This window comes from Microcaecilia unicolor, chromosome 3 (genome assembly GCF_901765095.1).
Source record: "Microcaecilia unicolor chromosome 3, aMicUni1.1, whole genome shotgun sequence".
In the NCBI taxonomy this organism is placed as follows: domain Eukaryota; kingdom Metazoa; phylum Chordata; class Amphibia; order Gymnophiona; family Siphonopidae; genus Microcaecilia; species Microcaecilia unicolor.
In genome coordinates, this window is record NC_044033.1 from 377,147,731 (window position 1) to 377,164,336 (window position 16,606).

The following is a 16,606-nucleotide window of genomic DNA, read 5'->3' on the forward strand; positions in this document are numbered from 1 at the left end:
CCTTTAAAACCAAAGAGCAAAGCCAATCATTTTCCTGAATCATGGGATGTAGGGTGCCCAGGAAAATCATCCTGAACTTTTCTTTGTCAAGCAATTTGTTCAGGACCCTTAGGTCTAGGATGGGACGAAATTTCCCTGTCTTTTTGGGCACAAGAAAGTACCTGGGATAATATCCCTTCCCTTCTTCCCTTGGTGGAATGGTATTGTTAAGTTACAGAAGCAAATATTACTTACGGAATATTTGAACCACACATCCCTCTAGAACTAACTATAATGGCAAATCTAAAAATCATTTTAAAAAAACTAAATTAAATCTGAGGCTCAAAAAGCAGCAATTGCATATGGAGAAAAAAACATGTATTAAAAATCAAATACTAAAAATCAAGTCAAGCATACAGCATACAATATTTCTAAAAGAGATTTTATTCAAACCAAATTTAATGTATTAAACAGAGGTCTTTCCTTTGTACCCACTCCAATATATATGCCTTCAATACTAGTGTTGATTTGTTTAAATTTGTAAGGAAACTGAAAATTATTGACCATTTCTCAACCCATACAGATAGTAATGTAGATATATCAATTGTCACAAATGATAGCAGGTATCAGCCTCCAGGTGCTTCTAACCCCCTCATTCAAGTGTATGAAAATTTAGTCCTGAGGGATCTCTCTAAACTTAAACAAAAATGTACAATGCCACTAAGGAAGAGAGAACAGCCATTCATTCACTGAGTAATGATCCTTCTATAATTATCAAACCAGCTTATAAAGGAGGGGCTGTTGTTTATTTATTTATTTATTATTACATTTGTACCCCGCACTTTCCCACTTAAAGCAGGTTCAATGCGGCTTACATAATAATATTAATTACAGAGTATTGATAGAGAAAATATAAGTTAATTATAGCAGAATAATAAAAGAGATAGGTAGGTAGAGAAGGGGAAGGGTGAAGGGAGTAGGAGAGGTATGAGCAAGGGGTAGATGAGCATTGGAGGAGGGGTAGAGGAGGCGGGAGGGGGATGGGACAAGGGAAACACATAGGGAAATTTGAAGGGAGATGTAGTCTAAGTCATTGTCATCTGAATATGTGCTGGGTAGATGGGATCATAGGATTAGACTGGGTCATTTGGGTAGGCTTGCTTGAACAGATAGGTTTTTAGTGATTTCCGGAAGGGTAGATAGTTGCTGATTGATTGGATGGGTCTGGGGAGGGTATTCCAGAGTTGGCTGCCTAAGAAGGAGAAGTTGGATCCATAGTAAGTTTTGTACTTGAGTCCTTTGCAATTGGGGTAATGTAGGTTGAGGTAAGTTCGCGAAGTTTCAGACATGTTTCTGGTGGGAAGGTCAATCAGATTTTATTTATTTATCACATTTGTATCCAACCTTTTCCCACTGATAGCAGGCTCAAAGTGGCCTACAAAAATATTGTAGTAAGTTACAATGCAAGAAGTATAATTTTTTTCAAATTTAGCAGAATAAAAAATAACAGTTAAACAGCAATGGGTATTGAAGTAGGATATGAATAACAATTAATCAGTAGTAAATATGAAAGATAAGATGTAATTAGAGTCTACTGGATCTTATAATAGTAAGGGATAATTCTGATTATGTTGAACATATAACCCAGAGACTCGCCGTGGATAATCTTGTGGATTAATGTGTGGACCTTGAAGTTGATTCGTTCTCTGATAGGGAGCCAGTGAAGTTTTTCACGAAGAGGTATTGCGCATTCAAATCGTGATTTGCCAAAGATGAGTCTTGCTGCTGTATTTTGGGCAGTCTGAAGTTTCTTCAGGATATGGGTCTTGCAGCCTAAGAAAATACTATTACAGTAGTCGGCGTGGGTGAGTACTGTGGATTGCACCAAGTTCCGGAATGTTTTCAGGGGAAGATATGGTTTTACGCATTTCAGTATCCACATTATGTTGAACATTTTCTTAGTAGTGAAGTTTGTGTGACTTTCGAGAGAGAGATGGTTGTCTAATGTCACTCCAAGGATTTTCAGATTGTCAGATATGGGGTTTGAGATGTCGGAGGTGTTGAGGTGTTAAGATTAGTTGGGAGGAGTGCAGAGTGCTGAGATGAAAGGATTAGGCATTGCGTTTTCTCTTTGTTCATTTTCATCATAAAGGCGTTGGCCCAAGAGGTTAAGATGTTCATGCCCAAGGATATTTTGTTGGAGATTTCTGTTAGATTAGATTTGAAGAGAATGAATATGGTGACGTCATCGGCGTAAATGAAAGGGTTGAGACCATGCCTGAATGGATCTTTGGCTAGGGGGATCATCATAAGATTGAATAGGATCAGGGATAAAGGGGATCCTTGAGGTACACTGCAGTTTGGAGACCAGGGAGATGAGATAGTTGAGGTTGATTTAACTTGGTAAGATCTTGAGTTGATGAAGCCTTTTATCCAATTAATGATATTTCCGCTGATCCCAAGTTTATCCAGTAGTTTGGTTAGAATATTATGATTTACCATATCAAATGCACTGGATAAATCGAATTGTAGAAGGAGGATGTTGTTTCCAAATGAGATTTCCTGTTTGAATTTAGTTATTAGAGTGAGTAGGATGGTTTCTGTGCTGTGGGCTGGACGGAAACCCGATTGAGATTCATGTAGAATTTTTGTATATAGTCATTGATTTGAGAGGTCACCCTGTTTTCCATCAATTTAATTAGTAAAGGGATGGAGGCGACGGGGCGGTAGTTGGTGACATCACTTGGTGGTTTGATAACAAAGATACATATATATCGGAGATTTTTTAAAAACTAGGAGACCAAACATTTTATAAAAAGCTTAAAAAAGATCCCACCCCTGCTATTAAGGAAGAAATTAGTTCTCTTCTTGATTGTAAGCTCTTTGAGCAGGGACTGTCCTTCTATGTTTAAATTGTACAGCGCTGCGTAACCCTAGTAGCGCTTTAGAAATGTTAGTTAGTAGTAGTAGATAGTAAAGGCGGCCAAATTTCTCACCCACAAAGAAATGGAGTTTCTCAATGTACAACATCCAATAACACCTGGCTTCCCAAAATGCACAAATCTCTACAGTCACCACCTCCCCAACCCCCAGACCTATATCATCTGCAATTGGGCCCCAACTTGAACCACTATCCATCTTCACTGATCAATTTTTAAGACTTTGTTCTAAAAATTCATTCCTATACCAGGGATTCCGTGGACATCATTAATCCCCTTAGTTCAATTCAATATACAGGAGACATTTTGCTAGCAACACTAAAATGTAGAATCCCTGTACAGAAATATCCCACAGTCAGATACCATAAAACTTCAGAGACATTGTTAGAGAGAAAGAGTTTTACCTAAGAATTCTGACAAAGTTCATTGTTGAAACTGCTACAATTGCACTGACAATTTTTTTTGTGTGCTTTTGATGGTGATTTTTATCAACAAATCAAGGGGACAGTAATGGCTGCCACAATGCACCCTTGGTTGCAAACCTGTATATGGCTAATTTTGAGAAAGAATGCCTCATAAAACATCAGTGTAAAATGAACATTGTCCTTTGAAGAAGATAATAGATGATATTCTTATCTGGCAAGGCACTGCCTCAATACTTAATGAATTTCTTCATTGGCTTAATCAATTAGACCAGAATATTAGGTTCCAAATGCAATTTGACCAAAAGAGTGTACCATTTCTTGACATTCAAATTTCCTTTCATGATGGTGTGGTTTCAATTGATATCTACAGAAAGCCAACCGATGTCAATAAATTACTGGACTATTGCAGCTGCCAAAGTAGGGCATTGAAAACAAATCTTCCATATAGCCAGTTTCTTAGGCTTAAGAGATTCTGGTTTAATCCTGTAATATATGACAAGAGGTCTCTAGTGAGATCAGCAAAAGGTTTAGAGAAAGAATACCCTAGAAAGTGTATTGATTCTTGTTACCAATGAGCTGCTAATATACAAGGTGAGGCAAAAAAGGTAACCTCTACATTTTTTTGCCACTTTCTCAGCAACCGCTTTGAAATTTAACCAGAAATTTTCTGTACTTATTTAGTCATCATACTTGCATATTACCATTAAACAACATATAATTATCTTAAGTTCTATTGAAGTTACTGACATTTTAGTGTTACTACCTAGCGATCTTTGCGCATTAAAAATGTTTGAGCTAAAACACAGTAAAATAATGTCATTCAAACGATACAATTAACATGTCATAATTCTGCAGTCACTGTGAATGCTTAAAGTTGTCGACCCCCAGCTTTAACATAGGCTTTCAGTCACTCTGGAAGGGAAGTTCTTAACAGCCTTGTCGATCAATCCCTGTGGCAGGCTGTCCCAGATCATCTGCAGCGCTTCCTTGAGTTTGACAATTGTTTGCAGCTTTGGGTGGAGCTTTTGATAGGCCTCCAACATTGCTCCTCAGGCAGAAAAGTCTAAGTCACCGTGATGTCATTAACATTAAGCTGGTACTCTGTTTTTTGTTTGTTTTTATTTGTTTTAATAATGGTAGCTTTACAGTGCAAACATTTTTGAATGCGCACAAATCGCTGGATGGTCATGGTAAAAAGTCTGTAACTTTGCCGTATTTAAAGATAATCTCATTCCACTCAGCACATACATGTAGATAGTAACAACAAATAAAGCTGTAAAATTTCACACTGAAGGTCCAAGTGATTGCTGAGAAAACAGCAAAAATCCCTAGGGGGGTTACTGTTTTTTTTTTTTTTTGCCTCACCATGTAGACAGAGAGGAGTTGCTTAAAACTAAAGAAAGACAGAAGGTTCACAGAATTTTACGTCCACTAATATTTACAAATATGCCTAATGATTTAGTAAGAATTTTGAAAAAAAAACGCTGACATGTCATTCAGAGTGTAGATCACTTTCATGCATCAGAAAGACGATGAGTTCACTATTGTATTGTCCCAATCACTATACCTGTAATGCCACTATGATTTCTGTTATTGTGCACATAACGCAAAGTATTTGCTGTCTGTTCACTATTGTTTTTGTTTTTATAGATGGATTATGTATTTTATATACTTTATAATTTAAGTTAAATATGATTTTAGTTTTTATGATTCAGTTTTTAACTGTAATTCATGTTTGTTCTGCAGTCATCTGCACCCCATGCAGCTTTATAGGCAAAATATGGACATGCCAGGCACCATTTTTAACCATACTTGTTAATAAATTTCTTGCTACTTTTATCTTCTGGTATTTTTATTTTATTCATATCTGGTCTGCTTTGTTTCTGTACTCCGTGCTAAAAGTAAGACATGTATTTATGTTTGCTTATTATTTAGCTAACACCTTTCCAGAGGTAGGTCAAGGCAAATTACATTCAGGTACAACAGGTAACTCCTGGTGCCCAGGAATGCCTCCTATATAGATGTTTGTATGTGAGCTGCTATTAATTAGAGAAACTGAGAAGGACTGGTTTGCTTTGTTTCTGTACTGCTTGACCCCTGGCAGATCATTGCCTCCTTTTGTTCTGCTTTACATCCAACATGTGCATCCACTCTAATAGACCTGATCTCCAAAATAACATCCCACTCATGCCACTATAGCACAGCAGATGGTACATCTACTTGGACATATGGCTGCAACAGTACTGGAAGTCCCTCGAGGAAGACTCTACATGAGATAAACTCAATGAAAACTACAGTTTCAATGGAATCAGCACATCTAGCCTTTATCTCACCAGCTGTAACTCCTATAGCATGGGTTGGCCTCCACTAGCAGCAAAATTCTAAAACCTCTTCCTTAGAATGTCTTTCCATCAACTACAGTTGCAACTAATCCTAACAATCTATGTAAGAACCCTGAGATGGGGAGCTCATCTTTCAGACTTTGCACACATGGTAGTTGGTTCAAGTCAAAAAGGATCTCCACATAAACCAATCTAGAACTCAAAGCAATATGCAATACCTTAAGAACATTTTCTCCATTGACAACCAATAAAATAATCCTAATTCAAACAATCAAGGGGGTGTGGGAGTGGAGTCGAGAATTGGATTTCACGCCTTTTCACTAGTAGCACAAGGCAAGTTTCATTCAGGTGCAGTAGGTATTTTTTCTGTCTGCTAAGTACTCACAATCTAAGAGGGGAGGTTATCAACGTGAGCTACCATTAAGACGGGTTATTTTACCACTAACTCATGCCATTGATCGAAATCTCACCCTTGATTGCCATGCGAAGAATGTGACAAAGAAAATGTTTTTTTGCTATGTGGAAGCTGAAAAGAGAGAAACCTTTTTTCCCAAGGGAAGTATTCCGCAAACTAGTGCAATCGCTAGTACTGAGCCACCAGCATTACTGTAACTCCATTTTCGCAGGATGCAAAGAAAAAACCATTAAGAAACTCCAGACTGCCCAAAATACCGCAGCTAGACTCATATTCAGAAAGGTGAAGTATGAGAGCGCCAAACCCCTCAGAGAAAAATTACATTGGCTTCCACTAAAAGATCGAATTGCATTCAAGGTTTGCACCTTAACCCATAAAATCATCCATGGAGAAGCACCATCATACATGTCAGACCTAATTGATTTACCTGCACAAAACATCAAAAGTTCATCACGTACCTTCTTGAACCTCCACTACCCCAATTGTAAAGGACTCAAATACAAATCACTACACGCATCTACCATCACATACCTCTGCACAAAATCATGGAATAAACTACCGAATGCTATAAAAACAACGCATGACTTGACAACCTTCCGGAAGTTATTGAAGACGCACCTGTTTGAATAGACTTACAATAAAAATTCTCCTTAATAACTTGATTCCATTCTACATCTAAACCAACTAATACTGATCCCTTCTAATTTCATTATGTTAATCACATTATCACTATTGGTCATTATATCTTACCTATTTTGTGTTATGTAAATAATTCTACTGACCTATCTACCTAATTTCTTACACAGTAATATATTAAATTAGACCATACCTCTTACTCTGTTTATGATTATACCTTTTGCAACATAGTGTAAGCCACATTGAGCCTGCAAATAGGTGGGAAAATGTGGGGTACAAATGCAGCAAATAAATAAATTTTAGCATAGGTCTCATTTTATGCAATGAGGCCTAATTAATTAATCACCCAGATTAACAGCAAAATAACCCATCTTAATGGTAGCCCACATTGACAGTTTTCCTCCTCAGTTCGTAGCTGAGTAAATGGAGGGTTAAGTGACCTGCCCTAGACAACAAGTATAATTAGTGGGATTTGAACCTGGCTTCCTTGGTTCTCAGCCTAACCACTAGGCTACTCCTTCTCTCCATGTAGCCACATTTTATATCGACAACTGAAGGGACAGGATCACTTAGCCTATGCAAACACATGAAGATCATCTGGAATTGGACGATCCAATGCGCAATCTTTCCAATTTCTTCTTATCTCTTGAGAAAACCAAACAACCTGGCGGACAGCTTAAGCAGGTGTTTTGAAACTAGATATTCAGTGAAAGAAAATATTTCCTATTATAATATTGAGCTGCATTGAACCTGCTTTGAGTGGGAAAGCGCGGGATACAAATGTAATAAATAAATAAATATCCTTATAATTAGGCTTTTATTTTTAAAATGTTGACTTGAAACCAGTTTGCAGAATAGAAAATCATTAGACAGTCAGAAGTCAACAAGTTCATAACATTACAGAGTTCTACACCTTCACAGAAATTTGTTTTGAGTCATTGGAGATCAACTTTTGTTCACATTTCAGACAGTTTTCAGTTAGTAAATTCCTGAATGGTTCATAGTCAATAATTTAACATCCATGACTAACATAGATTTCACAGGGGATAAAAATCCCTTTTGGGCAGTATACTTACTCAAGCCAAATCACTAAAGAAAACTTACTTAGGTTTTGCAAAGGTCAAAATGATCACTATAAGACTGATCACACTAAATAGTAATCAATTCCTCTAATAGATGACCACTGTAAAATGTAAACTGCATAAAGCCTTACTTGGGAAGTGGGGCCAGGAATCTTCTCAGACAGTCAAAGAACACTAGAGAATAGATTTAAAAATGTAATGCATGAAACAGTTTGCCAATGAACAAAATTCATTTATCTTATTTAATTATGCAATTAGGAAACAGAAGAGTAGTACACTGACTTTTCAGTGTGGCTACTTCTTGCAGCAGTGCCAAATGTACCAGAAAAAATGAACCAGGGCCTTCCAGTACAGCTGCAAGCTTGGCTTACCTCGCACTGGTCCCAGAACCCTATGGCTGCCTTTCTGTGGACTTGTGCCAGCAGGGCCAGAAGCTCTGTTAAAACTGAATGTAAAGTTGGGTGAAGCCTTGGTCTGTGGTGAACTGTGCTGGCTCCCACTGCTTCCATTGCTGTAACTCCTACTCCTGTGCAAGGTGTTCTCAGATGATAAAGCAGACACACAGCTGAAACAGAAATTAAATAAAAACAGCAAAAAATTTTGTAAAATATGACCGGAGTGAAACGTGTTCTTCAAGAAGTATACATACCTATAACAAAGGCAAAATGACTATGAAGACCACAAAAGTAAGAAAACTATTAGATTACATATACTTGTACAAACACAAAGGTGTAGTCCCACACAACCATACATCCATAGCCTCAAAATTTATTTGCAGACAGAAGCAATGTCTAGAAGGAAACAATAAAATTAATATAACCAAAAATTAGGGAATGAATAAAGATTATTTACTTATATTCAGTTAAACATGTAGGGGATAATTCTATATGGAGCCATGTGGCCATGTGGATGACATCATCAATGGAGCCCCAGTATAACTGCTGCCCAGCATTCCCATTCCCACCCACCTTCTTAATGCCATCTCACCTGCTCTTATTCCTTTTATCTGTCACATTCTCAACCTCTCACTTTTCACTGTGACTGTCCCTACTGCCTTTAAACATGCTGTGGTCACACCTCTCCTTAAGAAGCCTTCACTCGACCCTATTGTCCCTCTAAATACCGACCCATCTCCCTCCTCCCTTTTCTCTCCGAATTACTTGAGCGTGCTGTTCACCACTGCTGCCTTGATTTTCTCTCCTCACATGCTATTCTTGACCCACTACAATCTGGTTTTCGCCCTCTCCACTCAACCGAAACTGCGCTTACTAAAGTCTCCAATGACCTATTACTGGCTAAATCCAGAGGTCTCTATTCCATCCTCATTCTTTTGACACTGTCGATCACAGCATACTCCTCGATACCCTGTCCTCACTTGGATTCCACGGCTCTGTCCTTTCCTGGTTCTCTTCCTACCTCTCCCTCCGCACCTTCAGTGTTCACCCTGGTGGATCCTCTTCTACTTCTATCCCTCTGCCTGTCGGCGTACCTCAGGGTTCTGCTCTTGGTCCCCTCCTCTTTTCTATCTACACTTCTTCCCTTGGTTCATTAATCTCATTCCATGGCTTTTCCTACCATCTCTATGCTGATGACTCCCAAATCTACCTTTCTACCCCTGATATCTCACCTTGCATTCAAACCAAAGTTTCAGCGTGCTTGTCTGACACTGCTGTCTGGATGTCTCAACGCCACCTGAAATTAAACATGACCAAAACCGAGCTTCTCATTTTTCCCCCCAAACCCACCTCCCCACTCCCCCCATTTTCTATTTCTGTTGATGGCTCTCTCATTCTACCTGTCTCCTCAGCTCGAAATCTTGGGGTCATCTTTGACTCTTCTCTCTCCTTCTCTGCTCATATCCAGCAGATCGCCAAGACCTGTCGTTTCTTTCTTTACAACATCCGTAAAATCCGCCCCTTTCTTTCCGAGCACGCTACCAAAACCCTCATCCACACCCTTGTCACCTCTCGTATAGACTACTGCAATCTGCTTCTTGCTGGCCTCCCACTTAGTCACCTCTCCCCTCTCCAATCGGTTCAAAACTCTGCTGCCCGTCTCGTCTTCCGCCAGGGTCGATTTACTCATACTACCCCTCTCCTCAAGTCGTTTCACTGGCTCCCTATCCGTTTTCGCATCCTGTTCAAACTTCTTCTACTAACCTATAAATGTACTCACTCTGCTGCTCCCCAGTATCTCTCCACACTCGTCCTTCCCTACACCCCTTCCCGTGCACTCCGCTCCATGGATAAATCCTTCTTATCTGTGCCCTTCTCCACTACTGCCAACTCCAGACTTCGCGCCTTCTGTCTCGCTGCACCCTACGCCTGGAATAAACTTCCTGAGCCCCTACGTCTTGCCCCATCCTTGGCCACCTTTAAATCTAGACTGAAAGCCCACCTCTTTAACATTGCTTTTGACTCGTAACCTCTTGTAACCACTCGCCTCCACCTACCCTCCTCTCCTTCTTCCTGTACACATTAATTGATTTGATTTGCTTACTTTATTTTTTGTCTATTAGATTGTAAGCTCTTTGAGCAGGGACTGTCTTTCTTCTATGTTTGTGCAGCGCTGCGTACGCCTTGTAGCACTATAGAAATGCTAAATAGTAGTAGTAGTACTATAAAACTAAAATAGGAACAGATTACAAAGACACGAAGAAATTATACCAACTCGGTCACTACATCGAATACAGATATCCCATCTACAGACAAACTTGCTAAGTATTTCAGTGAAAAAATTGCAAACCTATGCAACACGCTACCTCAGGACAACACTGACATTGAAATCTTCCTTAATGAGTTGCACCCAACCACTGGAGAATACCCGGCTGACCGAACCCGGTTAAAATTTGCCCTCCTTACCATTGATGCCGTCGCACAGGCGATCAGCCAGTTCTCCAACACTCACTGTAAACTAGATACCTGCCCCAACTACCTAATGAAATCTGCCCCTGACCGCTTCATAGCAGACCTCACATCCTACCTAAACTACATGCTTCAGCAAGGTCTCTTCTCTAAGGAAAATGGCAATATCCTACTCACTCCAATACCAAAAGACACTAAGAAAAACACAAATGAAATCGCTAACTACCGTCCAGTAGCATCCATTCCGTTGTCAGTCAAACTGATGGAAAGCATGGTAGCCAAGCAACTTACAGATTACATAAACAAATTCTCAATATTACACGAATCACAGTCAGGTTTTTGCCCCCTCTACAGCACAGAAACAGTACTACTCACTCTCCTAGTCAAATTCAAGCAGGAAATAGCAACAGGCAAAAACATCCTCCTCCTCCAATTCGACATGTCTAGTGCATTCGACATGGTAAACCATAATATATTAATAAGATTACTAGACAACTTCAGGATTGGTGGAAACATACTTAGCTGGATCAAGGGTTTCCTACCCACAAGAACATATCAAGTAAAATCAAACTCAAATATATCATCACTGTGGAAAGCAGACTGCGGAGTACCACAAGGATCACCGCTATCACCGATCCTCTTCAACCTAATGATGACCCCAACTAGCCAAGTCCTTATCCAACCAAGGCCTTAACCCTTTCATCTATGCAGACGATGTCACAATATTCATTCCTTACAAATCTAAACTGACAGAAATCACCAACGAAATCAAGATCAGCTTGAACATCATGGACTCTTGGGCAAATGCATTTAAAACTCAACAAAGAAAAAACACATTGTCTCATCCTCTCATCCCTACGCAGCACGGATAACCCCACAATTATCAACACCCCAGATTACACCCTCCCTATCTCAGGCAGCCTGAAAATCCTCAGTGTTACAATGGACCGCAACTTAACACTAGAGAGCCAAGTGACATCCACAACAAAGAAAATGTTCCACTCAATGTGGAAACTCAAGCGCGTGAAACAATTCTTCCCGAGGGGAACATTTCGCAACCTGATACAATCAATGGTACTAAGCCAGGTAGACTACTAGAATGGAATTTATTCGGGATGCAAAGAACAAACCTTAAAGAAACTTCAGACCGCTCAAAACACTAGGCTTATCTTCAGAAAAACACGATTTGAAAGTGCAAAACCCCTTTGCGAAAAACTACACTGGCTCCCAATCAAAGGTTTTTATTTTTATTGTTTTAGTGTGGGAGGGGGTTGGTGACCACTGGGGGAGTATGGGGAGGACCTCCCCGATTCCCTCCGGTGGTCATCTGGTCAGTTGGGGCACCTTTTTGAGGCTTGGTCATGAAAATTAAAGGACCAAGTAAACCCGGCGAAATACTGCTGAACGCTGCTTTTTTTTTTCCATTGTCCACGAAAGTCGGCGATCTGGTAGCCACGCCCATGCCCCGCCTTCGCTTCGCAGGTGACACGCCCCTTTGAACTTTCGCCGGTGAGGCGACGGGAAAGCAGCGATGCTGTCAAAAAAGCAGCTTTCGATTATACCGATTTCGCCACTTTTGAGAGATCGCCGGCCATCTCCCAATTTATGTCGGAAGATGGCCGGTGATCACTTTCGAAAATACAGTGGTGGAAATAAGTATTTGATCCCTTGCTGATTTTGTAAGTTTGCCCACTGACAAAGACATGAGCAGCCCATAATTGAAGGGTAGGTTATTGGTAACAGTGAGAGATAGCACATCACAAATTAAATCCGGAAAATCACATTGTGGAAAGTATATGAATTTATTTGCATTCTGCAGAGGGAAATAAGTATTTAATCCCTCTGGCAAACAAGACCTAATACTTGGTGGCAAAACCCTTGTTGGCAAGCACAGCGGTCAGACGTCTTCTGTAGTTGATGATGAGGTTTGCACACATGTCAGGAGGAATTTTGGTCCACTCCTCTTTGCAGATCATCTCTAAATCATTAAGAGTTCTGGGCTGTCGCTTGGCAACTCGCAGCTTCAGCTCCCTCCATAAGTTTTCAATGGGATTAAGGTCTGGTGACTGGCTAGGCCACTCCATGACCCTAATGTGCTTCTTCCTGAGCCACTCCTTTGTTGCCTTGGCTGTATGTTTTGGGTCATTGTCGTGCTGGAAGACCCAGCCACGACCCATTTTTAAGGCCCTGGCGGAGGGAAGGAGGTTGTCACTCAGAATTGTACGGTACATGGCCCCATCCATTCTCCCATTGATGCGGTGAAGTAGTCCTGTGCCCTTAGCAGAGAAACACCCCCAAAACATAACATTTCCACCTCCATGCTTGACAGTGGGGACGGTGTTCTTTGGGTCATAGGCAGCATTTCTCTTCCTCCAAACACGGCGAGTTGAGTTCATGCCAAAGAGCTCAATTTTTGTCTCATCTGACCACAGCACCTTCTCCCAATCACTCTCGGCATCATCCAGGTGTTCACTGGCAAACTTCAGACGGGCCGTCACATGTGCCTTCCGGAGCAGGGGGACCTTGCGGGCACTGCAGGATTGCAATCCGTTATGTCGTAATGTGTTACCAATGGTTTTCGTGGTGACAGTGGTCCCAGCTGCCTTGAGATCATTGACAAGTTCCCCCCTTGTAGTTGTAGGCTGATTTCTAACCTTCCTCATGATCAAGGATACCCCACGAGGTGAGATTTTGCGTGGAGCCCCAGATCTTTGTCGATTGACAGTCATTTTGTACTTCTTCCATTTTCTTACTATGGCACCAACAGTTGTCTCCTTCTCGCCCAGCGTCTTACTGATGGTTTTGTAGCCCATTCCAGCCTTGTGCAGGTGTATGATCTTGTCCCTGACATCCTTAGACAGCTCCTTGCTCTTGGCCATTTTGTAGAGGTTAGAGTCTGACTGATTCACTGAGTCTGTGGACAGGTGTCTTTCATACAGGTGACCATTGCCGACAGCTGTCTGTCATGCAGGTAACAAGTTGATTTGGAGCATCTACCTGGTCTGTAGGGGCCAGATCTCTTACTGGTTGGTGGGGGATCAAATACTTATTTCCCTCTGCAGAATGCAAATAAATTCATATACTTTCCACAATGTGATTTTCCGGATTTAATTTGTGATGTGCTATCTCTCACTGTTACCAATAACCTACCCTTCAATTATGGGCTGCTCATGTCTTTGTCAGTGGGCAAACTTGCAAAATCAGCAAGGGATCAAATACTTATTTCCACCACTGTAGGCCCGATTGAGTGCAAAGAGATGTTAATCGGTCAGGCAACACAAGGAATTTTCTCCTGTGCTATCTTGTTTAGATCCAGAAAGATCAGCAGTTTCATGCCATCGTGGTATAAAGGAGACTTGATTTTGGCCTTCTGGAGAATAGCAAGGGACTGTGGGGTAACGAAGGATCCTCAGTACCATTGGGTGAGGCAGTTGTTGTTTGATGGGTTTGTCTGAAGGGATCCTATGGGCACGCTTGATTTCAAAGGGTGCCTCGAATCTTAAGTCCAGCAACAAAGGTAGGAGATGTTCCAGAAATTTTATAGGATCGGGGCCTTCAGCACCTTCTAGAATTCCTAGAATTCAGATATTATTATGCTTTGCTCTATTGTTGAGGTCTTCCAATTCTTTTTTTTTTTTTAAGTGATGATCTCTTTAGTCTTCGTACACAGAGTGGAAATTTCTTTTGAATTGGCCTCACTCTGCAGCAACAGTTGTTTGGTATGTGCTTGTGTCTGAGATAGCTGTGTTTTGAGGTCTGAAATTTTTTCAATCAATTCAGAAAGAGAATTATGCTTGTTTTGCAGAAGACCTCTGTGGGATAGCAGTTCATCCATGATACTGTGTAGCATTATTTCATTGGTTTCTTCACCCATCGCCATCTTCTTTGGGGATGAGGGCTCTTATCTGTTTTTTTTTTTAACTTGTGGAAGACAGGTTCTGTTTAGCCTCCAATTTTGTAAATCTGTTTGGCATTTTAAGCAAAATTAGATGGTACCGATATCATACAGGAAGGACCTACATGAGTTGCTGCAATCTGCAGGATGCAGCAGGATTCTTTATCCCAATTAAGGAGCTGAAGAGTTGGCAGCCACCTTCTGTCGCGCTCACTAGTGCCCCACATTTTACATCACTTTTATAACCAAAAAAAGCATGCAGACAGAACAACAATGCAAATGTTGGTGAGGGTGCAAGCCAAGATTTACTCTCTTTCTAGTTCTATAAACAGGAAATTTGGATTTTAGCTCACATCTTTTCAGTAGCAACTGAAAGCAAGTTATGTTCAGTTACACCTGATGAAGTGTACTCTACATAACATAAGTACATAAGTAATGCCACACTGGGAAAAGACCAAGGGTCCATCGAGCCCAGCATCCTGTCCACGACAGCGGCCAATCCAGGCCAAGGGCACCTGGTAAGCGTCCCAAACGTACAAACATTCTATACATGTTATTCCTGGAATTGTGGATTTTTCCCAAATCCATTTAGTAGTGGTTTATGGACTTGTTCTTTAGGAAACTGTCTAACCCCTTTTTAAACTCTGCCAAGCTAACCGCCTTCACCACATTCTCCGGCAACAAATTCCAGAGTTTAATTATGCGTTGGATGAAGAAAAGGTTTCTCCGATTTGTTTTAAATTTACTACACTGTAGTTTCATCGCATGCCCCCTAGTTCTAGTATTTTTGGAAAGCGTGAACAGACGCTTCACATCCACCTGTTCCACTCCACTCATTATTTTATATACCTCTATCATGTCTCCCCTCAGCCGTCTCTTCTCCAAGCCGAAAAGCCCTAGCCTCCTTAGTCATTCTTCATAGGGAAGTCGTCCCATCCCCGCTATCATTTTAGTCGTCCTTCGCTGTACCTTTTCCAATTCTACTATATCTTTCTTGAGATGCGGCGACCAGAATTGAACACAATACTCAAGATGCGGTCGCACCATGGAGTGATACAATGGCATTATAACATCCTCACACCTGTTTTCCATACCTTTCCTAATAATACCCAACATTCTATTCGCTTTCCTAGCCGCAGCAGCATACTGAGCAGAAGGTTTCAGTGCATTATCGACGACGACACCCAGATCCCTTTCTTGGTCCGTAACTCCTAACGTGGAACCTTGCATGACGTAGCTATAATTCGGGTTCTTTTTTCCCACACGCATCACCTTGCACTTGCTCACATTCAACATCATCTGCCATTTAGCCGCCCAGTCTCCCAGTCTCGTAAGGTCCTTCTGTAATTTTTCACAATCCTCTCACGAGTTAACGACTTTGAATAACTTTGTGTCATCAGCAAATTTAATTACCTTGCTAGTTACTCCCATCTCTAAATCATTTATAAACATATTAAAAAGCAGCGGTCCTAGCACAGACCCCTGAGGAACCCCACTAACTACCCTTCTCCATTGTGAATACTGCCCATTGAACCTCACTCTCTGTTTCCTATCCTTCAACCAGTTTTTAATCCACAATAGGACATTTCCTCCTATCCCATGACCCTCCAATTTCCTCTGTAGCCTTTCATGAGGTACCTTATCAAACGCCTTTTGAAAACCCAGATACACGATATCAACCGGCTCCCCTTTGTCCACGTTTGTTGACTCCTTCAAAGAATTGAAGTAAATTGGTCAGGCAAGATTTCCCCACACAAAAGCCTCAAAAGTTCATGCCTCAATAAACTGGTTCGTCTATAACAGAGGTATTCAAATCTACCCTGGGGGTCCACAAGCCAGTCACAAATATCCCTAATGAATGAATATGCATGAGAGAGTTTTGCACGTCTGTCTCTATTATATGCAAATCTCTCTCATGCATATTCATTATTCCTCTATTATGACCTAACAAAATCAATACTAAATATTGTTACAAACACATTACTTTATTCAAATCAAACATAGTCACTAGTAAATATTTAACAAACTA

General features: G+C 40.7%; 1 protein-coding gene across 1 annotated transcript in view; it reads right to left on the bottom strand.

Annotated features, from left to right (window-relative positions):
• Nucleotides 1-16,606, bottom strand: part of AGBL5 (ATP/GTP binding protein like 5) — a 557,199-nt gene that overhangs the window by 284,069 nt on the left and 256,524 nt on the right. Inside the window, 1 exon segment of the mRNA XM_030198622.1 lies at nucleotides 8,190-8,383. Coding sequence (XP_030054482.1) covers nucleotides 8,190-8,383 — 194 coding nt within the window.